At 41.8% G+C, this 27,766-nt stretch overlaps 1 protein-coding gene across 1 annotated transcript in view; it reads right to left on the bottom strand.

Annotated features, from left to right (window-relative positions):
* Positions 1 to 27,766, bottom strand: part of LOC308293692 (Golgi apparatus protein 1-like) — a gene marked incomplete at its 5' end in the record, with an annotated part of 112,108 nt that overhangs the window by 61,898 nt on the left and 22,444 nt on the right. Inside the window, 3 exons of the mRNA XM_080736287.1 lie at positions 8,021 to 8,236; positions 18,501 to 18,587; positions 25,695 to 25,724. Of these exons, the coding sequence (XP_080592413.1) occupies positions 8,021 to 8,236; positions 18,501 to 18,587; positions 25,695 to 25,724 (333 nt within the window). The remainder of the gene's footprint in view (positions 1 to 8,020; positions 8,237 to 18,500; positions 18,588 to 25,694; positions 25,725 to 27,766) is intronic.

The following is a 27,766-nucleotide window of genomic DNA, read 5'->3' on the forward strand; positions in this document are numbered from 1 at the left end:
TAGGGAAAAGTGAAGAAGACCAAGAGATTAAAAATATCCGAGAGGCAAAAGCAGAATGTTGTTGTTGTTGTTGTTGCTGCTATGTGGCTGAGAGCCATCATGTAGAGAGAGTAAATAGACACTGGAGAGCGGCCAGGCAAACCTCACAGAAACCTATCTCTAGTGGAGAGACCAGCCACAGTCAGGCAAACCTCACAGAAACCTATCTCTAGTGGAGAGACCAGCCACAGTCAGGCAAACCTCACAGAAACCTATCTCTAGTGGAGAGACCAGCCACAGCCAGGCAAACCTCACAGAAACCTATCTCTAGTGGAGAGACCAGCCATAACCAGGCAAACCTCACAGAAACCCATCTCTAGTGGAGAGACCAGCCACAGCCAGGCAAACGTCCTCATGCCGTCTGCACACAAGCACATAAACCTCCTATCTCCACACTAAGAATTGGTAGATGTTTCATGAACAAATCCTTGTAAAAGACTGTCACACAGAAGTATAGCGACAATAGCCGATAAGCTCACAATGCAAGTGGGTTTGGCTGCAGACCACAGCAGATTAGGGGGCGGATTGTGTGAGGGATGCTATTGGATAGTATGTTAGGGGGCGGATTGTGTGAGGGATGCTATTGGATAGTATGAGAATGACTCAATCCGCCCCCTGGAACTCTGATGGAGGAAGGTCCCACTTTGCTCTGGAGAGTTTTTCAAAGGAGGGAGGGTGGGAGAGAGCCAGGGAGCCTGGAGCTCGGAGCTCCAGGGCCCAGGGGCCGGCCCCTCGCCGCTCGAGGCCGACCTGGGGGGCACTCTCGGTGGGGCAGGCCGGCGACGGCGCTGCCCCCCCGGCCCTGGAGCTCCGGAGGTGGTCGAGTATGCTGGTGCTGGGCGGAAAGTGGCCCAGATGGGTGTCTCTACTCGGGTTTGGGATGCAAAAGGTGGTCCCTGGTTCTCTGGAGGTCCCGGGGACCCCCTGAGCTTGTCTCCCCTGCCCCTGCCTTTTAGTGTTAGTCAGTGCTTAAAGTGGGCACTGAGCCAGGGAGCCTGGAGCTCGGAGCTCCAGAGCACCAGGGCCGACCCTCCACACCCTCTAGGCCGACTAGGGGCTCCCTCCTCGGCCACACTCCACCCAGCGCCGGCCTCTATACCAGCAAGCTCCATGGGGACCTGTGGATATTCTGGACTTAGAAAAAATCTCGCATCTATAGCAGATACCCAAGCTCGCCAAACGCTTTAGGCTCCTATTCAACCGCCCTTTGGGCCTCGCGCTCGAGCCTGGTACCGTCGGAACCGGCTCGCCGCCCCGCACACGATGGTGCCATCGCGGACCCCCGCGGACCCCCAGGGCCGGCGCCAGGCCCCGAAAACCGGGCCTGGCGACCTCCAGGGACCACCGGGGACCACCAGCGGCGGTCCCCGGTGGTCCCTGGCGGGCCTCCGAGCACCGCCGCCCGGGGACCCCCTCCAGGGACCCCCCGGGCCCACCAGCCGTTTTTCTTCTAAGTCCAGCAGGACTCTGAAACATTTCCCTCACAAGCCGTTTTTCTTCTAAGTCCAGCAGGACTCAGAAGAAAAACGGCTTATCAGTTTTTCTTCTAAGTCCAGCAGGACTCTGAAACATTTCCCTCACCAGACTTCCGCCCCGTCCGTGCAACGTCATAGGGGGTGGATTGAGATTCCAGGGGGCGGATTGAGTCATTCTCATACTATCCAATAGCATCCCTCACACAATCCGCCCCCCTAATCTGTGGTCTGCAGCCAGACATGTCTCTCACAATGCGCTGCGGCGGGACGCATTGAGAGCTTGTAAATCAGCTATCGTCGCTTAACTCTCAAATACCTGGAACGCGCCGCGTCGCATTAGATTTGAACCACTTTAACCATTATTTTATGCTTTAACTATTGAAAAATAGCAGATATACAAGCTCACAGCGCGGCACCGAGTGCCGTCCTGCGAGCTGGTAGATCTGCTATTTTTGGAAAATCGTGAAAATGTGTGCAAGTCTTTGAATATCTTTGTCCCGATCTTTGACCAAACTTATAAATCCTTCCTCTAAATCAGCTGTTCTCAAACTTGTTAATGTCTTGTCAAGGACCCCCAAAATTACATTTATTCGGCCGCAGACCCCCATCTCAAAATATGTTGTTCCAGGGACCCCCCAGAAGCAGAGATTTGAGTTACAAAAGTCTGCTTTGAAAAATATATATTAAAAAATCACACCCGTGTGAAGTGGAGCTGTGTGTGTGTGTGTGTGTGTGTGTGTGTGTGTGTGTGTGTGTGTGTGTGTGTGTGTGTGTGTGTGTGTGTACCGATTTGTGTGACATTTGAAGAAAATATGTAGGAAAAGGAGCAAAAAGTGTGTTTTGGAGAAAATTCAAGATGGCGGAAAATCTATCATGGCGCAAATGGGCGTGGCCTATATGGGGAGATGCGTCATGACCCAAGGAATCCAGGGAAAAAATATTTTTAATTTTCCGACCTACGGTTCAAGAGTTACAGGCCAAAACGTAAAGTGGGGTGTTATGGCGCCACCATGCGGCCAAATGACACAATTATTTTTTATTTAATCCTTGAAACCATTATGAACCTCCTCTCCAAGTCTTGAAACTCTAGCCCCTATGGTTTGCGAGAGACAAATAATTGAATGTGAGTTTTTGCGATTGCCATTATAAGTCAATGGGGAAAATTAATTCACTAATAAATTAATATCAATTAAACTATTGAACCTTTCTCTTAGCAAGTTACTAGCCCACTATTCCCGAGTAAGCCGGTCGATTTGACATATGGCGCGAGTGTGTGGTGGCAAAACTGTGGGACTAGTAGCGTGCCGAAGTCAGGCTACATACAGACACACACACAGACACACAGACAGACAGACCCACAAAGCTACGTATAGGGAGCCTGTGTTTCACACAGCTCCAAAAATGTGCACACATTTTCACGATTTTTCAAAAATAGCAGATCTACAAGCTTAAGTGTAGGCCTAAATGGGTTAAAAATACCCAGGGATGTGCGCACCCAAACTATATGCACACTTGTTAGGTCCACGCACGAGCATTAACTCCGAAACTCCACCGCTTTACAGTAATGATGAGTTAAAAAAAAAAACGCAAATATAAACAACTTAAATTTGGGAAAAGTGAGGAAAAACTGGCTCCATCCCTCTCTCTTCATATTCCAACGGTTAATGTCGTGTGTGTGAGTTCAGATCGACTGGTCAAACACAGGGGGTTCAGATTGAGACTGACATGATCCATAGGTCACTATTAACTATATCTAGTGAATAATACCTTGTCTTCCATTAGCCTTTAACAGGCCATTTTCATTTGTCTTCGTTCTATGTTTCCCGGTGGCAGATTCAGCAGCATGGGTTCCAAAGTGAAAGTGAAGATGGTTAAAGGAGTAGTTCACCACTTTTCAACCTGTCTTCATATAATAGGTCATCACTAATATTCATGATAAAATATCACAATTTTTTTCTACTCAGTCTAAGTCTCCTAGGAGAGCTGTGGGAAGTTCAGAATCCATCGTCTTGTGACATCATCATTTTCCAAAAAAAAGTTCTTCCCCTTTAAGTGTTTGTCCTTTTTTATAAATATTGAACCAATGCGTGTCACTCCCCATCTCTCTCCACATTCAGTCAGTCTACTGTCCTATCAATAAAGGAACAAACGCACAAAAATAAATCTTAAAAGTATTAACAAGAGCTGGTGACAAAGTCATAATAACTACATTGGATACATTGGGAGATTTGGGAGATTTGGGACACAAGTTCTTTTTTCCCCCTCCTTGTCCTTAAAAGTAATTTTATTTTATTTATGTACATACAAGGTTTCCACCGGACAGCACAAACATCATGTGGAACTGTGTCCATGTCTGTGAACACGGGGGAGCCAGGCCAGTCCAGTCAACTGCAAACCAGGCTGACAGCTTTACAAACCAACACCAACATGCACACTTGTCATCCAGTTGGCCCATTATTTACACTGAAGCATTGCAAAAGCATATATTCTTGCTGTCGGGTGGAAACCTTGAATGTCTAATTTATATTTCCTCAAATGTTACCATGAGTAACATTTGAGATTGAATTCTCTCTCTCTCTCTCTCAATTTCAATTCAAATAGCTTTATTGGCATGAATGTAACAATTACAATATTGCCAAAGCATCAAGTGCAGTGAAAAAAAGAAAATAATTCTAACAAAACAATATTGAACATACAAATAGAATACAATATTCATTATGATCTCTCTCTCTCTCTCTCTCTCTCTCGATATGGCTGATTTAATAAGTTCACAACGCGAGCTTGTAGTTACCAATGCCAAATTGGCTGTAAAGAAAAACATTGACCAATTGAGTCCATCTTACTTCCTACGACTTGTAAGTAGACTTCAAAATAAAACCAGTTAACGTGACTTGAATGTTGCCTTGATTGTCATGAAATAAAACGCATCCAACTCGAACGCCGCTTATTTCCGGGTTGTGAACCGTTGTGTCTGCGGTGGCCGCTGAGTGTCTCGAGGTGGGTGCGTTTTATTTTATGACAAAAATAATGTATTATACAGAGTGGGTGGGGTGCTGAGAGGTTTCCCACCGCAGAAAATAGACTTTCAACAACGCAAAACTACATTTGCTTTGGTGAGCAGTGAAGTAGTTTAGTTTATTTTGACTCAAGTTGAGCGCTCGTAGGGGCTGAGAAATCCCGGTCTAGTCATTTAGCGACGGGTCTGTCAGAGCGTCAGTGCAGCTGACAACATAGCTCTTTTGATACAGCAGAGCTGTGCTCTGAGAAAATACAACCCGTGGAAATAATAAACGACACGCAATTGTGTTTTCAGAGATGCATTATAATTCTCGTCCTCGTCTTCCTACTCTGCTCCATGATTCACAATTATGCACAGCTGGACGCAATCTTATCGTCATTTTTTTAGCACCAACCTGCTCACCGGGAGCAACTAGGGCAGGGTTCCCCAATAGGCGGCCCGCTACAACCCCAGTAATAATGGTGGTATAAGAGCAGCAACAACACTAGTATATATCGTCGTTGCCGGGTGGAAACCTCGTATAAAATGTGCACGTTCTTTCGCAAAGTAAAGCCCTGCTTTATCATTCAAGGCCATCTCACAATAGTAGTGAAAACAGTAGGGGTGGATATTGGCAAGAATCTCGCGATGCGATACTCATCACGATACTTGGTTCACGATACAATACATCACGATACATTGCGATACTATTGCGATACGATACTATTGCGATACTATTGCGATATATTGCAAAATTCAAAAGAATTAAAAAAAAATTGTCGAGCTTAAAATACATACATTGAATTAACTGAACATTGGAAATTCCTCCTAATGAAAAAAAAGTTTCCCATTCAGACAGGCAATATTGCCATTGATTATTTTCAAGGCAAAAAACACACCATGTCACTCTCTTTCAATTATATTCAATAACATTTCTGCTTACTTGGTTAATAGCATATTTCTTTAAAAGCAGAATCAATAATAGGCCTATTTAATTTAGGCAAATTTATTTGGAGGAGAAAAGAGAGTCAAGAAATGTGTTAGTGCCTGCCAAAGATGTTTTATATATCTGTTTTTTCCTTTTTGTTTATTGGTTTGCTGTACAAGCTCTAGTTCCACACTATACAGTCCAGTTGGTGGCGGTAATGCACCCTCAAAGGGTTGCCAACCGCCAATAAACTCGAAAGAAGAAGAAGTCAGTCAGGCTAATGCTAAGCGTGTAAGCTAGCTCCGGTAGAACTTGTCGTTTTAAGGGAACTAAAAATGCTATCCTGGACAACAAGTGCCAGGTTCAACAAGTGCTGTCCATATCTACTACTCCCATGGCCATGGACTTTATTTGGAATTATCGTTTGTTGTTCTTGTTCAACGTGAGTCACGCACGCATGCACGCACACGCACACACACACACACGCTCCTCCCTCCACTGATTCCACTCTCTCTCTCTCTCTCTGTCTCTCTCTCTCTCTCACACACACACACACAGAGCGAGGATTAGAGCCCATTGATTACCGCATGTTATGTTCTTTTTTTTTCCTCCAAAAGTATCGCGATAGGGCGGCCTGAATGATCGATACAGTATCGCCAAATACATGATCGCGATGTATTGCCATATCGATAATATCGCACACCCCTAGAAAACAGCAGATCTACAAGCACACAACGCATCGCACCGCGAGGCGTTGTGTGCTTGTAGATCTGCTGTTTTCACTAGATTAAATCATTTTTAAAGTGATAAATGCAAAACGAACAGTTTTGGACATAGAAGATTTTCACCCGACAACGACAATATCTGAACTGTCGCTGGAGTAGCAGGAACGCCACCGTCGTCCCCTGCAATGCTGTGGCCCTCGACTTGGTACCCTAGACATGATTCGGCCCTTGGGGAAAACTAATTGGGGAACCCTGAACTAGGGGTTCAGAGTCTTGCTCAAAGACACTTCGACACAAACTCAGGGAGAGCCCGGGATCGAACTGGGAAGCTCACGGTTCCCATCCGGGCCACTCTACCCCTGAGCCACTGCCTTTAGTTATCAAAATAAACTGAAATCTTTAATTATTTATTTATGTTCACCTAATGACATACCTACTGTAAAATAGGGACCCCAGGCTAATAAGTGGCTAACAGACGTCGTCAATTCACAGACAATCAGGCGCGGGGAAGCTCATATAAATTCAAATAAGCCAGCGTGGCAAATTCCTGATAATGAAAACGGAGGATTGGATCCAGCTGAGGAATAAATAATTCGCGGAGAGTCTTAATTGCGATGTGTTCTTATCACGACCCCATATCCCACAATTAGGCCATGGCCAACAGGCTTATGTGATTTTAGCTCTGGCACAGCCGCAGTAGCAGTGGGAGAATGTACCCCTGATAAAGATGACATTTTCTTTCATCAGCGACATTTCTGTTTTGTTTTTTTTGGACTATGCTTTTAGTCATGTGAAACGTTGTATTAAAATGGGATTCTTTTTTTATTTTATTTTTTCCATTCTCCATAGAGACAACTGGTGCCAATTTGTTAATGGCCAATTAGTACACTGAGCTGGAGTGTGTCCAGAAGGACTTTGCAGTGAGTATTGGCATGGCTGAGAGTAGACATGGATTCAGTGTCTTTCTAAAGGACGTACTTACTGTACGCTATAGCTGTCATGAGATGGGACCAGTCTGTGTCCTTTTCTGATAAGCCCTTATCACAACATCATATTATTAAGTTTTGTTTTTTTGCGACCAACACCCCCACACCCCGTGTCTCCACCCGCCATCGAAATCCGAAAGTTAAAACATGTTGCTAGAAGTTAGATTTTGCAACCAGAGTTTCTTTATCCAGCTTCTCCTCTGTAAAGCTCAGTTGCTTAACGCTGGTTTTTGACATTACCGAAACGAAGCGGATAAAAGCGCAGAACGTTTTTTGAGGCTTCTTTAGGACCTAACGATGGATTTTAGCCTTGGGTACCAAACTTTATTTTGATGTTTACCCATATAATATCCATATCAAGTTGGGCTCCCATCGACTTTCTATACAGGAGGAAAATACCCAGAAAAAAATCTGCTTTAAGTAGGATGTGAGGGGTCTAACTAGGGGATTGTCATGATTCTGAATCCATTGAAAGCATTTGTTTTGCACAAAAATCTTTCCTTGGGCTAGAAATGGCTCCCAAAAACACCCAAAAAACTGTGAAAAATGATGACTCATCACTAAACCATCGTGTTGTGGGTCCGCGGCCAAATATATATAAAATACATGATAAAACTTCAGAACCACTGATTTAGAAGAAGGATTTAGAAGACATTCATAGAATCGGCTCAAAAATATTCAAAGACTTGCACAGATTTTCACGATTTTTCAAAAATAGCAGATCTACTCTGTGCCTCTGTACTCTGTGAGCTTGTATAACTGCTATTTCTCAATAGTTAAATCATATAATAATGGTTAAAAGTGGATAAAATCTAACCGTGACAGAATTGCGTTCCAGGTCTGAACGAGGTTTAAAAAGAGGTCCATACCTTCTCTCCGGTGGTGATGCTGCCGCAGTGCAGCGCGTTGATGTCGTCACGACACTTGTCCATGAAGCCACAGATGAGGCGGTAGTCGCTGAACACGATGCTGGTCATCTTGGTGATGTACTGGTTGCACTGGTACTCACTGATGTTCCCCCGGTGCTCCACCAGGCAGGAGACCAGGTAGCCCTTCCCCCGCTCCTCCGCCGCACACTCCTTGATCTGCAGGAGGAACACAACAGTTCTTTAAAACCCATTTAAGGCCTAGAATTATTGAACGCTTTAACCAGTGAAAAATAGCAGATATACAAGCTCACAGCTGCGAGCTTGTAGATCTGCTATTTTTGAAAAAGTCGTGTGCAAATCTTTGAAGATATGTATTTTCAAAGCAAACGTTTGTAACTCAAATATTTGCTTCTGGGTGGTCCCTGGACCTAAATATTTTGAGATGGGGGGGTCCATGGCCAAATAAATATAATTTTGGGGGTCCTTCACATGAAAAGGTTTGAGAACCACTGACATAGTAGTCTCTCAAGAACAGACTTAAGCCCTTTGCACACAGGACAGTTGCGTTTTTTTTTTTTTTTTGCTGCATGGATAAAACGCATTGGATTTGGTGTGCAATGCTGTGCGGAAACGGCGCTGCGGATCCCAAAAGTAGTCATAAAAGGAGTGATGAGTTTTTTTTTAGACGCACGAAGACGCACAAATCGAACTGGGTTCGATCGAGAAGAAAACGCATAGCCGCAGCCACTCGTCTTACGGCTAATTCGGTTCCGGTGTGCATGAGGTCGTAGAGAATCATTGTTTTCTTTTAAAAAAATGAAATTGTCCGTTTTATCCGTGCGGATAAACGCGCCTGTGTGCAAAGGGCTTTAGGCCTAGAATTATTGAATGCTTTAACCAGTGAAAAATAGCAGATATACAAGCTCACTGCGAGCTTGTAGATCTGCTATTTTTTGGAAAAAGTTGTGAAAATGTGTGCAAATCTTTGAAGATATATGTATTTTCAAAGCCAACGTTTGTAACTCAAATATTTGCTTCTGGGGGGTCCCTGGAACTAAATATTTTGAGATGGGGGGTCCATGGCCAAATAAATATCATTTTGGGGGTCCTTCACATGAAAAGGTTTGAGAACCACTGACATAGTAGTCCATTTAAGTGAAAAGGACCTTTTCTTTGACAATGGCTGGCCAGATTGTTGGCATAGAAACACAGGTTTTTCAAAAAATCTTAGAAGGATTCAAAAGACACTTATAGAATCGGGTCAAAATTCTAATTTTCACGATTTTTCTAAAATAGCAGATCTACAAGCTCACAGCGCAGCACTCTGTGCCACGCTGTGAGCTTGTATATCTGCTATTTTTCAATAGTTAAAGCATAAAATAATGATACACAATAATGTGTACCCGTTCTAAATTTAAACGTGGTTCTTCTAAAAAAAGGGTTCTAGGCTAGAGTTGTCAAATTCTGCCCGAACCTGACCGACCCAACCCTACCTGACCCAACATACCTACCTTAAAGTAGGAAACCTTAAAGTAGGAAACATGTTTGTATAGGAAATTACTAGTTTTTAGCTAGTAATAATTCAAGAATTGAATTATAGGAGCTGAAACTAAAAGTTTTGAACGAGTAGGCTATCTGTCTCTTCTTCAAAAGGTGTTGTTTTTGTGTGCAGATACTGTAGGAAGCCTGCTGGCAGCAGCGGCTGTGTTGCTTACTGTGCATGCGAGGGGTGAGGATGCATTTTGAACACTCACTTGTGAAACCGCTACGTAAAGTAGCCCTTTGGGTGCTTGGCTGTGGCCAGTGTTGATTTCGTCAACTAAAACTATAACAAAAACATTTCGTCGCCTGGGTTTTTTTTCACAGACGAAAACGTAATAAAAACGAAATAAAAACTAAGCTGTGATGACTAAAACTAAGACTAAATATTGTCAATTTCGTCAACAAAATAAAAACTAGACTAAAATGTTAGGGAGGGACTAGTGAGGTAGAGTAATTTTATTTTTGGTTGCTCTCAGGTGTTGCGTGCTGAAAATAGCAGATCTACAAGCTCACAACGTGTCGCGCTGCGACATGTTGTGAGCTTGTAGATCGGCTATTTTCAGCACGCAACCAAGTGTAAAATCAGTCATTACAATGCCATCAAGGCCTGCAAAAAAATGTATTGACTAAATCAACTGTAGATTTAGTCGCCTAAAACCTTATGATATTTAATCAACTAAAATTAGACTAAGACTAAAACTTTTCAGGTGACTAAATTATGACTAAAACTACATTACATTTTATTCAAAAGACTATGACTAAAACTAAATCAAAATGTGCTGTCAAACACAACACTGGCTGTGGCTCATGGATAGAGGTAGGTGGAAACGTTCTAGCCAAAGAGTTAAGCTTCGTACCTGTGCGTGAAAAAATACTTGCCTCCACGCCATGGTGTCACATGAAGCGACCAAAACTAAATATTTAACAGATGAAAAGTATTGAACGAGAGCTTGTGACTAAATAATAAATAAATTAGATCATTGTTTTGTCTTTCTTTCTTCCATTTCCTGAAAAGTAACAGTTTTGCCCCGGCAGCAACGATGTCACTATCATGACATTTTAATTGATGATTCATTGCAGGGTTATAATAGTTTTGGATTTTTCCATTAGTTTTTATTAAGTGTGCCTGCTATGCAATAGCAGAACACTTATTGTAATCCGCCATACTTAAGTCAGTCAGTCAGTCAGTAAGTAAGTAAGTAATGTTCTTGCAAATTTCTGCTCGTAATAACTGCCGCACAATTTACGCCACCGCCGCAATATATACATCAAAACGTGCGGCTCGGCCGGGAATGGTGTGCTATTACTTTTCTTTCCGATCCGCGTTACCATTGCGACGTAATTCGCAAAAAACGACGCCAAAAAACCCCATTGACTTAGAATGGGGGAAATTTCGGCACGTAATAACTGCCGCACGATTTACGCCACCCCCGCAATATACACATCAAAACGTGCGGCTCGGCCGGGAATGGTGTGCTATTACTTTTCTTTCCGATCCGCGATACGATTGCGATGTAATTCACAAAAAACGACGCCAAAAAACCCCATTGACTTAGAATGGGGGACTCCGAAAAAAAACGAAACTTTGGCGCCACATAACTCTGCCATACTTTTGCCTAGCAACGTGATTTAAACTTTAAAATGCACACACAACTTTGGTCTTTTTCCGGCCAATAGGGATGAGCTGTAATTGATTAAGCCCCGCCCCCTCTGTAACAGGAAGTGCCTCTATAACTCATGAACCGTTTGTCGTACAGACTCGCGGCTGGTGTCATAATTTTCTCAAAATTTTTTTTTTCTCAACATTTTTTTTTCTCAAAATTTTTTTTTCTCAAAATTTTTTTTTTCTCAATTTTTTTTTTTCTCAAATTTTTTTTTTCTCAAATTTTTTTTTTCTCAAATTTTTTTTCTCAAAATTTTTTTTTTATCAAAATTTTTTTTTTATCAAAAATTTTTTTTTCTCAAAATTTTTTTTTTCTCAAAATTTTTTTTTCTCAAAAAATTTTTTTTCTCAAAAATTTTTTTTTCTCAATTTTTTTTTCTTCTCAAATTTTTTTCCTCAACATTTTTTTTCTCAAACATTTTTTTTTCTCAATTTTTTTTTTCTCAAATTTTTTTTTCTCAATTTTTTTTTTTCTCAATTTTTTTTTCTCAAAAAAAATTTTTTCTAAATTTTTTTTTTCTCAAATTTTTTTTTTCTCAATTTTTTTTTTCTCAAATTTTTTTTTTCCTCAAAAAACTTTTTTTCTCACAAAACTGTCGTTAAAGTGCGACCCGTGATAACGGCCAAAAATGCGCCAAAACGCCACTAATTAGTCGAAATGGCTGACTTCCTGACAAGATTAAGAGTCCTTAAACTTAATTGGGGCCTATTTCGCCAAACAGGAAGTGCCCCTCACCAAACAGGAAGTGACCCGTTTTCTCGTGAACCGTTTGTCGTACAGACATGTGGGTGGTGTCATATGAAGAACAATAATGTTAACGTTTATGCAAAAAAATGCTAATGTTAATAACGCTAATGCTAACACCAACCGCTACACAAGGTTGCACAGACTTAGCGAGCTGCAGGCACACTTAAAATTTCTTAGAAATTTTCTTTTCTAGTTTTTATTAGTTTTGAGGTTTTGTTTTCAATTACAGTTTAGTTTTAATTCGTTTTTATTTTTTAAAAATGCTTAGTTTTAGTTGAGTTTTTATTAGTTTTAGTGTCAGTTTTAGTCTTTTACGTAATACGGGGTATTTGTCAGGAGTGAGATTAAAAAAGCTCCGGAAAAAGTATTGTCTAATAAAGAAAGTCAACAAAACATCATATTGTTGAGAGTGGCAGGAATGTTGAGACATACAACTTCTCTCTTTGACCTCACCAACTGGTGTTTTTGGAGCTGTGTGAAACACAGGCTCCCTATACGTGGCTGTGTGGGTCTGTGTGTGTGTGTGTGTGTGTGTGTGTGTGTGTGTCTGTGTGTGTGTCTGTGTGTATGTAGCCTGAACTTCCTAAACTTCGGCACGCCACTAGTCCCACAGTTTTGCCACCACACACTCGCGCCATATGTCAAATCGACCGGCTTACTCGGGAATCGTGGGCTATTACTTTTCTAAGAGAAAGGTTCTATAGTTTAATTGATATTAATTTATTAGTGAATTAATTTTCCCCATTGACTTATAATGGGAATCGCAAAAACTCACATTCAATTATTTGTCTCTCGCAAACCATAGGGGCTAGAGTTTCAAGACTTGGAGAGGAGGTTCATAATGATTTCAAGGATTAAATAAAAAATAATTGTGTCATTTGGCCGCATGGTGGCGCCATAACACCCCACTTTACGTTTTGGCCTGTAACTCTTGAACCGTAGGTCGGAAAATTAAAAATATTTTTTCCCTGGATTCCTTGGGTCATGACGCATCTCCCCATATAGGCCACGCCCATTTGCGCCATGATAGATTTTCCGCCATCTTGAATTTTCTCCAAAACACACTTTTTGCACACACACACACACACACACACACACACACACACACACACACACACACACACACACACACACACACACACACACACAGCTCCACTTCACACGGGTGTGATTTTTATTTTTTATTTCCACGAAAGACAAAAGACGAAAACTAAGGAGATTTTCTCTATAATTTTAGTTTATTTTTGTTAGTTTTGTAAACACACAATACCGTTTCAGTTAGTTTTCGTTTTTTTAAAAAGTTTATTTTTTATTTTTATTTCAGTTAACTAAAATGTTTTTCCATTCTAGTTTTCGTGTTTTGTTAGTTTTCGTTTACTATAATAACCTTGATTCATTGTCATTCAAATAAATTGCAATTAATGATTTAATTGTGTTTTTGGCAATGAACATGGATAAAGAATTAATATAGATACATGTTTGCCATTTAGTTTGTAAACAAACATTGCACAGGGCAGATAAAACAAATAACTCAAATGTACAACACATTAATTAACGATTTAATTATAAACAGTAAGACTCCCTAATCGGGAGATAAGCAACCGTCAGGTCGCATGTACACAAACTTTAGAAGGCAATTGTAGCCAATCAGGAGGGACACCAAAAATGTGTTTAGCAAAAATCGGCCTGATGGTGGTGCTACAAGAGGGCCATGTGAGAAATGAGGTTGTGAATTTCCATCCAAGGTGTGTGTGTGTGCAACATTTGGCATGGATAGGAGCAACAGCGCCGGAGATATGAGTAGGGCAAAAGTGTGACGTGACGGACAGACAGCCGGACAGACAGGCGGTGGAGCTTTTCATAGTAACTTGCAACCTGACGGTCGCAATTATCAGACATATCAGATAAGCAGACGCTGGCTCTCCGAACTCAGAGGTTCTCAACCTTTTCAGGCTGTGACCCCAAAAAATATCATATTTGAACTGAGGACCCCCGATAATAATCATACTTGAACATAATCATATTTGAACTGGGGACCCCACCCTGACAATAATCATATTTGAACATAATCATATTTGAACTGGGGACCCCACCCTGACAAGCACTTGGAATTTCAGGAGTTGAGGCATTATATTTAGTTTGACTCGGATCAAATCTACAAGCTCACAAAACGCCAAACACTATGGGGTGTTGTGAACTTGTAGATCTGCTATATTCACAGTTATTGCCTTATTATTTCTTAGATTAACCATTTTTTTACATACAGGGTTCCCAGACATTTTTACCAATTCATTTCCAAAACTTTTCCAGAATATTTAACCCAATGTCCAGGACTATATAACAATAATTCAGCTCAATAACAGGTTGCTTACTCCTATGCGCAATGCCCAAAGACAGGTAGTGTGCTTCTCAACTTGTTCAGGCCGTGAACCCCGAAATAATCATGTTCCAGGAATGTCATGACCGTGGGAAGTTGAACCCTGTATACAATAGTTCCTCTTGATGCAGTAGTGATGGTCTCCTAACTGTACCTGGACTCAGAGGGATGTGAACCAGTTTCTATTCTTTGTAACAGACGGCCTCGTGACCCTCCTGTCTGTCCTCTTTTACAAGCAGGCTTAAGACCTCCTTTCCAGGGCGCGTGTGCGTGTGCATGCGTGTGCGCGTGCGTGCGTGCGTGCGCGCGCGCGTGCGTTAACCACATAAACGCCGGCAAAGCGTGCGTGCGTGCGTGCGTGCGTGCGTGCGTGCGCGCGTTAACCACATAAACGCCGGCAAAGCGTGCGTGCGTGCGTGCGTGCGTGCGTGTGTTAACCACATAAACGCCGGCAAAGCCTGGTTAACCCTGATTAACCAACCTCTCTACTACTCTAAACAACTAGTTACTCAAACAGAGGGTCAGGACCCCAAAGTTGGTCATGCTATTATGCATGAGATTTGTGCCACACTGTGCTATTTAAGACTAAGACTCTGGGAATGCCCATATATGGACATACTGTGTCAGTCTGTTGTTTCAGCTGGGGGTATTGTATTGTATGGTGTATCTATGCGGCCGTCTCCGAGACAGATTTCTCCCAAGGGAGATACACAATAAAGTAACCTTGAAGCTGCCATGGCCAGATTAAACCCATTCCCTAAATGCTATGTTTACACTTGAAACAAGGTTTGCTGTTTGTTATGGGGAAGTCACAGCACACTGGTTGATAAGCACTGATCTGCCACTGCTATTTTTGGAGTAGAGGGGGAACAGGGGAGTGGAACAAGTGCAGTGTAGAAAACAATCTTCTTCTTTTTTTTTTTTCTTTTTTTTTTTTTGGGGGGGGGGGGGGGGGGGTCCTTGGTCCTTTTCAAATGGAATTCCGCAGGCTAATAGGTGTCAATGTGGGGGTCCTTGACGTGAAAAACGTTTGATAACCGATGGTATACAGCAGGGTTCCCCAATTAGTTTTCCCCAAGGGCCGAATTATTTCTAGGGTACCAAGCCGAGGGCCACAACATTGCAGGGGGCGACGGTGGCGTTCCCGCTACTCCAGCGACAGTTTTCGTTGTTGTCGGGTGAAAATCTTGTATGTCCAAAATCGTTCGTTTTGAATTTATCATTTAAAAAAAATGATTTAAACTAGTGAAAACAGCCGCGGTGCGAGGCGTTGTGTGCTTGTAGATCTGCTGTTTTCACTACTTTTGTGCGACGGCCTTGTATGATTTGCGAAAGAACGTACAAATTTGGAGATTCAAGATTTCCACCCGACAACGACAATACACTAGTGTTGTTGCTGCTCTTATACCACCATTATTACTGGGGTTGGTGGGGGCCAGACAGCAGCCCCCCGCGGGCCGCAAATGGCCCGCGGGCCGCCTATTGGGGAACCCTGGTATACAGGTATAGACCAGTGGTTCTCAACCTTTTCAGGCCACGACCCCCTAAAGTAACCATATATGAACTGGGGACCCCCTCACCCTGACAAGCGCTTGTAGGAGGTGAGGCATTACGTTTAGTTTGACTCGGTTTGACAGACAGCATTGAGACAATAGCAGATCTACAAACTCAAGCTTGGAGATCGGACATTTTCAAACAATGTTGCCTCCTCCTTATATTATTTGACAATTTGACCAGACAACATTTGACCAGTTTTTATAGTACAGTTTGTTGATTACTTTCAATGCTTAATGTTCTTTTTCTTTTTCTTTTATAATAGTCTTAAACATCCTTACATTGTCACTTTTCTGTCCAGGGACATGCTGGGCCCCTGATTCAGCCCGGGCAAAAGAGTTGGAGAGGCCCTCATTGCGCTGCTGCTGCTGCTACTCAAAGATTTGCCATTTCAGATCATGACAAGTGACAAGCCAGTGGGCCAATTACATGAGTTATATTTGGTCATTGTCGGGTGGAAACCTTGTATGTCCAAAATCATTTAAAAATGATTTAAACTAGTGAAAACAGCCAATCTACAAGCACTATTTTCACTACTTTTGTGCGACAGCCTTGTATGATGAAGCAGGGCTTTGCTTTGCGAAAAAATTTACAAATTTGAAACTTGGAGATGCGAGGTTTCTGCCCTACAGTGACGATTTACTTTGTTGGCCGCCCAGCCCCCAAAATGGAACGAAGGCCGACATTTTATTTTTATTTTTTTTCCTAATGGCCGGCCTGGATCGGCCAGCACGTCCCTGTTTCTGTCATATGGGAACCCCCTCCCCACCTAACCAGCATCCCTATTCTGGGGGGAGGTTAGGCAATATAGCCGAAGGTTAGACAAGAGTGCAAATCGGGTCTCTTTTACTAAGTAACAGTGAAACTATATTGATGTAGTGATATTGATGAATTCCAAATATTATTCAAATTATTCTGAGGCACAACCTGGACTGGCATCACAAGCACCCAGTTTGGGAAACCCTGGTGTAGACCTCTGGAAGCCTGTCAGGTGTAATGAGCTCACCTCAGTGATGGTGGTCTAATAATGCAGTGGTTCTCAACCTGTGGGTCTGGACCCCCAAGGGGGTCCCCAAATTATTTTGGGGGAGTCCCCAGATGATTAACTTAATGTGCAACATTGTTTTCTCTCTCAACAGTAAACAAACCAACACAAAGTTTTAATTTCTGAAGTGAAATTTAAGGACTTTTAAATACCTTAAGGCGTTGTGAGCATGTAGATCAGCTATTTTCACAATAGAACCATGTTATAATACAAAATGTAATGCCACAAATCTTAGTGCTCGTCAGGGTGGGGGGGGGGGGGGGGTCCCCAGTTAAAATATGATTATTTGGGGGGTCGCGGCCTGAAAAGGTTGAGAACCACTGTAGTAATGAACAAGCATCTCACCCCAGTGACGGTGGTCTAAAGGTGCCTCCACACCCAAAATACTACAGGAGACTCTTTCTAAAGGCCTCTCCATACTTCGACCGAAATGTTCGGGGAGTTGTGTTTTCCGACGTGCAAATTTCCGAACTCTCGTTCGGTCCAGTGCTTTTCAGAAGTCCTGAGGGATTTAATTTTATGGTAGAAAAGGACCTTTTGACCGAAAACGGCGGTTTCGGTCGAAGTATGGAGAGCCCTTAACTGTTCACACTTCACAGACTGCAAAGAACAGCAAAAAACTGAAAAAAACTAAGCACATTTTTTTCCAGCCACTGCAGTTACTTTATGCAAGTTTCTAAATTCTAGGAGAGCTAAGGCAAGGAGCGCTCGTTTTCTCCAGCGTCGGCAGGTTAGTTTTACTGAGGTTAAGGGTTAGGGTTAGAGTTAGGGTTAAGGTTAGGGTTAGAGTTGGGGTTAGGGTTAGGGTTAGAGTTACTGTATGCAGTTGTGCGCATGCGCACTGTGTTGCCAGGTCTGCTCGTTATATGTTACTTTGATCCTGTTTTCTTATAATGTTGCTAGTTGTGGGTTACTTTTGTTTGGGCTTGTTTCTGAAGTGTAGTTGCTTATTTGGCCTTGCTTTCAACATTCTTTTAGAAAATACCTAATTTAATAGAGCTCAATAGGTGAAACTGGTCGCTTCCTTTTGGGCTTGTTTTCATAGACCTGGTCACTTGTTTCACTCACAGAATCTGGCAACTGGACGGGGGAAGCGGAGATTTGTTTTTATCTGCTCTTACAAATACAACACACATCACTATTACTAGCGTTGCTTTGGAGTTGATTAGTAAAGGAAATTGTTGAGATTGTGAATATGCTATTTAGTAAAAATGTGCGACGGGAAAATGTCTCTGGCTTATTTTGGCTTGGTTTTGCAGCAGTAGCAAACTAATGGTCCATTCTACAACTCCCTCAATCCTACCGACGGCCAGTCCAGTCTTCCAGTTTTCCATCGATACTGGTCGATAACGTTCCCGACCCGCTGCCGAAAACCTGCCGATGAGCTCCCTGTCGGCAACAGACGCTTTCCACCGCCGATTCGTGGCCGAATCGTTTTGGTTAAAAGTGCACTTTATAATGAACAAGCATCTCACCTCAGTGATGGTGGTCTTATAATGGACAAGCATCTCACCTCAGTGATGGTGGTCTTATAATGAACAAGCATCTCACCTCAGTGATGGTGGTCTTGCACACCTCCACAGCCACAGACTCAAACTTGGGGTCAGTTGTCAGATTCAACTTGTAGTTCCACAGGAGCTGCAGAGAAAGGATGAGATAAAAGGTTTGTTTAGAAAATACACAGGAGGGTGCTCCAACATTCTATAAATGTCTTCTAAAACCTTCTTCTGAATCAGTGGTTCTCAAACTATAAAACTGTAAAGAATTCTCCTAAATGACTGAGGGAAATATCGGATGAATTTGTCATTAATTAATAGCAATCAAAAACAATAGCGGTTGTTGTACTCCCTGGGAGGGAGTATGGAACGCATTATTACTTTAAACATTATTTTATGCTTTAACTATTAAAACATAGCTGATATACAAGCTCACAGCACAGCACCGAGTGCTGCGCTGCGAGCTCGTAGATCTGCAATGTTTTGAAAAACTGAAAACTTTGAATATATCTTTTTGAAATTTGAAATATTTTGAGATGGGGGTCCGTGGTCAAATACACATAATTCTAGGGGGTCCTTGACATTAAAAGGTTTGAGCACCACTGATATAGAAACATAGGTTTTTCGGAAAACCAATGTTTTAGGTATTTAATGGGACATACCAGGCACTGCGACTGTACACACTGCATTATGTGTGTGTATGTAAACTATATTATTTGCGGGGGGGGTACGAATGCGCTGAAACCCATGTGACACGGCTTTCCTGTTAAATGTCACCTGCGTGTGTGTGCATGTTTAGCAGAGCCAAGTCTTAAAAACCACAAGGGAAATCTCACAGAGAGAGATAGGCATGCGTTATGAGAGATAACGTGACCTAGTTTAGAGAAATAACACTTCTATCATTGCACTATGATTCTAAGTTAGATACGCTCGTCAGGCAAACGATCATTGTCGTCAGGCAGAGACCCAAACTTAGCGTGGTATTCGTAAATTAATGCACTACTACAGTGGTTTGGCGACCACCAGTGGTCCTTGAGGAGGTTCCAGGTGGTCCCCCCGGCTAAATGACAGAGTTGGTAATCAAATGGACCCTTAAAGTGATCCCTGAATAGTAGGCCATGTAGGCCTTAATATGTTATAATAACCCTCTTTAACCAAAATATACCTTTTAATACACTCAGAATGTCTTCCTTTGAGAGAAATAAGTCCTATGTTCAACCCCTGGGGGGAGCCATTGCACTGTCTGTCGCTGAGTAATGACGTATGCAAATGCATTTTGGGTGGACGGCCCATAGGGTTAATATGGAACGTCAAAACAACGTTCTCTTTACAATATTTAAAACATTGTCTTGAAGCTCAGATTAACTGTAGTTAGTAGTTTGGTGCTTTTCTGTTCTGTTCATATCAAGTAGGGTGTTTTGACGTGCTTGTAAAGTGCTTAATTCAACATCTAAAAGTGTTTACACCGCCATTTTAAATGGGCCCGTCCACCCAAAATGCATTTGCATACGTCATTACTCAGCGACAGACAGTGCAATGGCTCCCCCCAGGGGTTGAACATAGGACTTATTTCTCTCAAAGGAAGACATTCAGAGTGTATTAAAATGTATATTTAGGTTAAATAGGCTTATTATAACATATTAAGGCCTACATGGCCTACTATTCAGGGATCACTTTAAAAGGAGTAGTTCACCCCCAAAACGACTTTTCTTTCTACTGATTACTCACGCCATGGAGACTTGAGTTCAATAATATATTTAGTTTTGTGTCGCATTCCTAAGACAATAATTTGATTATAATGAATTCACCCCCACTGATTCCGGATGGAGACCCAAATGCATTTGGGTCCCCTTCCGGAATCAATGGAGGCAAATGTAGTCAAATAAATGTTTTGTCTTAGGAACGCGACAAATACAAAAAAATATATATATTATTGAACTCAAGTCTCCATGGCGTGAGTAATCAATAGAAAAAAAGTCATTTTGGGGGTGAACTACTCCTTAAATATAGACTCTTGAGAGTGTACAATGAAACCAATAGGATCGCATTTTACACTCGCAAATAGTTAAATTACTGTTAAACATCTGCATTGGTTCATTTACAAGAAGTCTACTCTACACAATTAGAGAAGGTAGAAGAACTGTTATTTTGGTCAAAGTTTGTTTGCCTGTTATCTTTTCTATCAGTGTTGTCTTTGACAGCAAATTTTGATTTAGTTTTAGTCATAGTCTGTTGAATAGAATGTAATTTAGTTTTAGTCATAATTTAGTCAACTGAACAGTTTTAGTTTTAGTCTAATTTTAGTCGACTAAATATCATAAGATTTTAGTCGACTAAATCTACAGTTGATTTAGTCAACTCAAATGTATTTTGGCAGGCCTTGATGGCATCGTAATGACTGATTTTACACTTGGTTGTGTGCTGAAAATAGCCGATCTACATTGATTGATTGATTGAAGACTTTATTAGAAGTTTGCATAGGAAAAGGTACAGTTTCATGACGGTACAGTTCACTGGTACAAGGTCTACTAAAAGGAGATCCATGAAAAGACTAAGCTTATTTCCACTGGAAACCATTGAAGTATCTCATATAACATTGAATGACAGACAAATAGAACACAGTACTATGCAGTAGATATGTAAAGAAAAACAAAATAGAAGACAGTAAGTCAAAAACAAACAGTATATACAAAGAAGGGGCAGGGGAGGGTAGGGTTGGGCTAGATTCTTTTTTACCAGTTGCGAACGGCTGCTGCCTGTAAGTGGTTTTTCAGGGCAATTTTAAAGGATGCTAGTGATCCACACTCCTTTGTGGCCTTCGGTAAGGCTTTCCACATTTTGGTGGTATAGCAGAAAAAAGAGTTTGACCCTTTGTTGGTTTTGACTCTGGGTTGAAAGTGATCTGTGGCGCTGCCTCTGGTGTTGTAATTATGGACATCCTTAATGTTTATAAAGTATTTTGACAGGTACTTGGGTATCATAGTGGTGTAGTGTATCTTGTACACCAGGCCCATTGCAAGTTGCTGTACTCTGTCAACTACTCTGAGCCACCCCACTCTTAACTGGTGAGTAGCGGTGAGGTGAGTCTGATAGGGAAGTCTAAGCAGGACCCTAATTAGTTTATTTTGGGCTGTTTGTAGTTTAGTTTTCAGGGCTTGTGGGGCGTCACAATACCATACGTGGACTCCGTAGTCAAAGAGGGGCTGGATTATTGCACCAGCTATGGTCTTCAGTGTGTTGGAATTGACCATCGGGGCGATCCTCTGTAGGAAACGAGTTCGTTGGTTGATTTTATTTATTACTTTAGAAGTCATCTTTTCACTGGAAAGATTAGCTTCAAGGATACATCCTAAGTAAGAGATTTCGTTTTTTCGTGTTATGACCTTGTCACCCACTTTGATTGTGAAGTTATCAACTTTTTTGAGGTTATGATTTGATCCAAAGAGGATGGACTCTGTTTTACCCAGGTGAATTGATAATTTGTTGTCGTTAAGCCATGTGCAGATCTTACTTAGTTCAGAGTTAAGTGTCTTCTCAACCTGCAAGTGGTCCTTGCCCGAGACTAGGAGAGCCGAGTCATCCGCGAACAGGAACAGGTTGCAGTCACAAGCAGATGCCATGTCGTTCACGTATATTAGGAACAACAGAGGTCCCAGTATGCTACCTTGAGGAACACCACAGTTTACCGGGAGGGGGGGGGACAGGGTACCGTTAATCTCCACCACCTGTTCCCTCCCCACCAGGTAAGACTGCATCCACCTCACTGCTGCGCTGTCAAGACCGATGGCTTTTAGTTTCTCAATCAGAATAGAATGATTTACGGTGTCAAATGCCTTCTGGAGGTCCATCATGACCATGCCGCTATATTTGCCGTCATCCGCTTCGCGTTTGATTTGGTCAGTCAAATAGAGAAGGCATGTGTCAGTGGAATGAGATTTTCTGAATCCAGATTGGAACTCGTAAATCAGATTATTCTCATCGAGATATCTTGCTATCTGTTCGTAGACTATTTTCTCCATGACTTTGGATATGGAGCTAAGAATGGAAACGGGACGGTAGTTTCCAGGGTCTAGTTTGCTACCTTTTTTATGCAGGGGGGTTACTTTTGCTAGTTTGAAGTCCTGTGGGACATGACCCTGTTCGATGGAAAGGTTAATTATGTGGGTAATTATTGGAGCAATGGTGGCGGCTGAATCTCTGAGAAATCTAGCTGGAATTTTATCAAGGCCAGTGGCCTTGTGTTGAGGTAGGGCACTCAGTTTTTTAAACACTTCATCAGTTGTCACTGTGGCAAGTTTAAAACTGTCTTTTCTGACGCCCAGTTTATTGTAGAATTTCTTAACAAATTTTACACCATACCGCCCAGATGGGGCGACCAGTTTTTCAACCAGTGAACGGGCCACGGTGGTAAAGGTTTCGTTAAGATGGGTAGCCACTTCACATTTGTCAGAAATGAGAGCGGTGTCCGTTTTGATGTTTATGCTGTGGCCTATGGTTTTAGGTTTTAAGCCTAATGTGTTGTTAAGCAACTTCCATAGGTCTCGTGGTTTGTTTTTGAATTCGTCGATTTTTTCATCAATGTAGTTTTTTTGGGCGGCTCTAATATAGGCAGTTGTCTGGTTTCTAAGCTTCTTGCACTGAGCAGTAAGATGCTTGATTTGGATATTGAGGTCAGGGTTGAATTTTTTTCTAAGTTTTTTGCAGCACTTACGTTTTTCATCGTACTTTTTGTCTCTGAGTTTAGCTGATTCAGCAATATCTGAGTTATACCATGGCTCTTGGCGGGCTTTAACCCTGGTGGTATTCAAGGGGGCCACGATGTCTAGAGCATCGGTCAATTTGGTTTTAAAACCACACCATGCTCCTTCGACATTTGTACACTGCAGTTCAGAGGAAAAGTCTGTATTCGCTAGAGTGTTATTTAAAGCCTCACTGGAGTAGTTTTTGAGGCTTCTAGCTACAACTGTTTTGTGGCCACTAGCCTTGGGTTTGTGTATTTTACGCGTACAGTAGATCATGTAATGATCACTAAGACCGCATACAATAGCCCCGCTAGCGGTGACTTTTGATTTGTCTGTGGTTACGATGAGATCTATGAGGGTTTGGGAGTGCTCCGTCACCCTAGTGGGCACAGTAACAAGCTGAGTGAGGCCATATTGATCACATAACCCATTAAAGGACTTGAACAGGGGTGCTTCTTTACGTAAAGCATCACAATTAAAGTCGCCCAGAGCGTAGTACTCAATACCGTCCACCTTAGCTAAGCTCTCATCAAACAGCTCAAAGAAATCATTCTGGTCAGGGGGTCTATAGACAGCACATATTAGTATATTTTTAGCATGTTCAAAAATTATCTCGACCCATACAGTTTCAAGAGAGCTGTGGTGTAGGTCTGGGCGAATGATAAAATTTAAATCATTGTGAATATACATGCAAACACCACCTCCTTTCCTGTTCCTATCATTCCTAATGACAGTGTAATTGGCTATTTCAATTCTAGCATCTGAGAATGAGTCATCGAGTTTAGTTTCTGAGAAGGTTAAAATACAAGCTCACAACGCGTCGCAGCGCGACGTGTTGTGAGCTTGTAGATCTGCTATTTTCAGCAAGCAAAACCTGAGAGCAACCAAACATAAAATGACTCTCTTCTCCACTAGTCCCTCCCTAACATTTTAGTCTACTTTTTATTTTGTTGACGAAATTGTCAATAGTTTTAGTCATCACAGCTTAGTGTTTAATTCGTTTTTATTTCGTTTTCGTGTTTTAACAAAACATTCGTTTTGGGTCTGAGAGGCTAAATCTCATTGAATGGTGGTCCGTGGCACTTTATCCAATACTTGAAGGTGCTTCACTAAGTGCATTTATATAGGGTTGAAGAGGTTAGGCAAACAAACCAAAGTTGTTGCCTGTCTGTTAACAGCACAGTGTTGATTAAGGACAGCAAATAAAACTCAAGTAAATACAGTGCAAAGTGGAGTCAAGCTGTCGTCTGTCTGTCTGTCTTCCTGCATTTACAGGAAGAGTTTAAACTTTAATCCATTTAGGCCTAGAATTATTGAATGCTTTAACCAGTGAAAAATAGCAGATAATGCTCGCAGCGCGCGCTGCAAGCTTGTATATCTGCTATTTTTGAAAAAGTCGTGAAAATGTCTGCAAATCTTTGAATATATGTATTTTCAAAGCGAACGTTTGTAACTCAAATTTTGCTTCTGGGGGGTCCCTGGAACTAAATATTTTGAGATGGGGGTCCGTGGCCAAATAAATATCCTTTTGGGGGTCCTTCACATGAAAAGGTTTGAGAACCACTGACACATAGTAGTCTCTCAAGAACAGACTAACTGAGCTCCAGTTAAGTGAAAAGGACCTTTTCGTTGACGATGGCTAGCCAGATTGCTGACATAGAAACATAGGTTGTTCAAAAAAATCTTAGAAGGATTCAAAAGACACTTATAGAATCGGGTCAAAATTCTAATGTTCAGGATTTTTCAAAAAATAGCAGATCTACAAGCTCGCAGCGCGGCACTCGGTGCCGCGCTGTGAGCTTGTATATCTGCTATTTTTCAATAGTTAAAGCATAAAATAATGATACACAATAATGTGTACCCGTTCTGAATGGGTTAAAGTGTCAGGCTGCAGATCATCTCTGTCGTGTGTGGCAACCTCATATTGTCCACGTTCAAATTCCAAAATTGCAAAAAAAAAGTAGCAGATCTACGGGTTCAAAACGAGTCGCTTTCGCGTCGCGTTTCGAGCTTGCTGATTCTGCTACTTTCGGTGCTTTTACGCGACGCTGTAGCATGATCAAGTATGGCCTTAAAGGAGTAGTTCACCCCCAAAATGACTTTTTTTCTATTGATTAGTCACGCCATGGAGAGTAGAGTTCAATAATATTTTTTTGGTTTTTGTGACATTCCTAAGACAAAAATTGTGATAACCATAAATTTACCCCCATTCATTCTGGATGGTGACCCGTTTCAAAACGGGTCACCATCCGGAATCAATGGGGGGTAAATTTACTCGAATCAAATTTTTGTCTTAGGAATGTCACAAAAACCAAAAAATATTATTGAACTCTACTCTCCATGGCGTGACTAATCAATAGAAAAAAAGTCATTTTGGGGGTGAACTACTCCTTTAATTTACACAAAAAACACAAAAGAATTAAATATGGAGATAAGAGAAGTGGAAGTGACAGGAGGAGTTTAGAAGGATGCGAGGGAGGGGGAGAAGAAGCTTCACAAACACTTACGTGGTTGCAGTCGGCAGCGATCTCAGATTCCTGGAGGAGGATGAAAGGAGAGAGAGAGAGGTTAGGCTTTAATCCACACACACACCCACACACACACACACACACACACACAGCTCCCAACTGGGAGGCAGTTGAAGAATTAACACATTCTGCGGTGGAAAAAGCACTCAAATTGTTTACTTAAAGGAGTAGTTCACCCCCCAAAAATGCCTTTTTTTCTATTGATTACTGACATCATGGAGACTTATTTTTTTGTATTTGTCGCATTCCTTCAAGACAAAAAAATGGATCATAGTAAATTTACCCCCATTGATTCTGAATGGAGACCCAAATGCATTTAGGTCCTCATTGGTAATCAAAAAGTATCAATACTGTCTGGTAACCATAATTTACTTGAGTAAAAGTACAAAAGTATTGGCATCAAAATCAAAAAGTACCAAAAGTAAAAGTAGTAGCTATGCAGAGTATTCTGTCTAAAATGTGTTAAAGCTTTTGAAAATAGCAGATCTACACGCGTTGCATCGCAACATCTGAGATGTAGTGGAGTAGAAGTAAAAAGTACCTCATAATTGTACAACCCCAAAATGACTTATTTTCTATTGATAACTCACACCATGGAGACTTGAGTTCAATAATATTGTTTTTGTATTTGTCGCATTCCTAAGACAAAAAAAAAGTATTATAGTAAATTTACCCCCATAGATTCTGGATGGGGACCCAAATGCATTTGGGTCCCCATCCGGAATCAATGGCGATAAATTTCCTGTGAGTAATCAATAGGGAAAAAAAGTCATTTTGGGGCGAACTACTCCTTTAAGTACAGTACTTGAGTAAATGTACTTAGTTACTTTACACCACTGAACTAATCGACACACGCACACACACACACACACACACACACACACACATGCACAAGTGTGAACGTACAGAGCACCATTTTCCAATTAGTAACAAGTAGGTCATTTTCTTTTAATCAGGTTTCTTTTGAAGAGAACAATACTTAACTAAAGCTCCCAAGTGGAGATGATAATGACTGCTCATTCCTATAAACTGACCTGACTAATCTATTCTATTCTAAAACTATAGAATATAAACTGACCCGACAATCTATTCTCTATTCTAAAAGCATAGAATATAAACTGACCTGACGATCTATTCTCTATTCTAAAAGCATAGAATACAACAGAGAGCGACATCCAGTTTAACAGTCTGATAAATGTACGTGTATTTTTGGAGCGGTGTGTGAAACACAGCAGCTCCGCAATAGGCAGTAATGTGTGTCTGTCCTCACTAGTACAAAGCTCCGCTATAGGCAGTAATGTGTGTCTGTCCTCACTAGTACAAAGCTCCGCTATAGGCAGTAATGTGTGTCTGTCCTCACTAGTACAAAGCTCCGCTATAGGCAGTAATGTGTGTCTGTCCTCACTAGTACAAGTCTGTCCAGTCAAGTTTTTTTTTAAGTTTCAGACTATTATAGGAACTGATAGCCTAAATGAATATGGTGGAGGGTATTTTCTTTTTGGAGCGGTGTGTGAAACACAGCAGCTCCGCTATAGGCAGTAATGTGTGTCTGTCCTCACTAGTCTGTCCTCACTAGTACAAGTCTGTCCAGTCAAGTTTGAAGAGGATCTGCGCATGCGCGATTTTACCACACACACGTGCGCACAGCAGTTACACAACATTTCGGTACCTATCGAATTGAGTTCCCCTCCGCCCGGATGCATGGAGGCTGATGGGATTTATGTCTCTTTGAAGTGAGCCGGTTCTCTGGGATCCGTTCCTTTCAAAGAGCCGTTCGGAACGGCTCCCTATAGTGCGAACCGGATCCCATCGTTCATTTCAAAGAGCCGCTCAAAGGACTCAATTCGTTCGCGAACGTCCCATCTCTAACATAGACTACTGTTCACCGCAGCAGAAGTGGAGTGGAGGAGCAGTCACAGTTACGTGAAACACAAGTGGATTGATTGAATCTAAAACATAGACCTGGAACTGCTTAAATTCACCGCTCCACTTCGAACCAGGTTTGATTTTTTGACTGTAGTCAAATCTCACAGAGAAAGCATCCATGTCAT

This window comes from Nannobrachium achirus (assembly GCF_963921795.1).
Source record: "Nannobrachium achirus genome assembly, chromosome: 11".
Classification (NCBI taxonomy): domain Eukaryota; kingdom Metazoa; phylum Chordata; class Actinopteri; order Myctophiformes; family Myctophidae; genus Nannobrachium; species Nannobrachium achirus.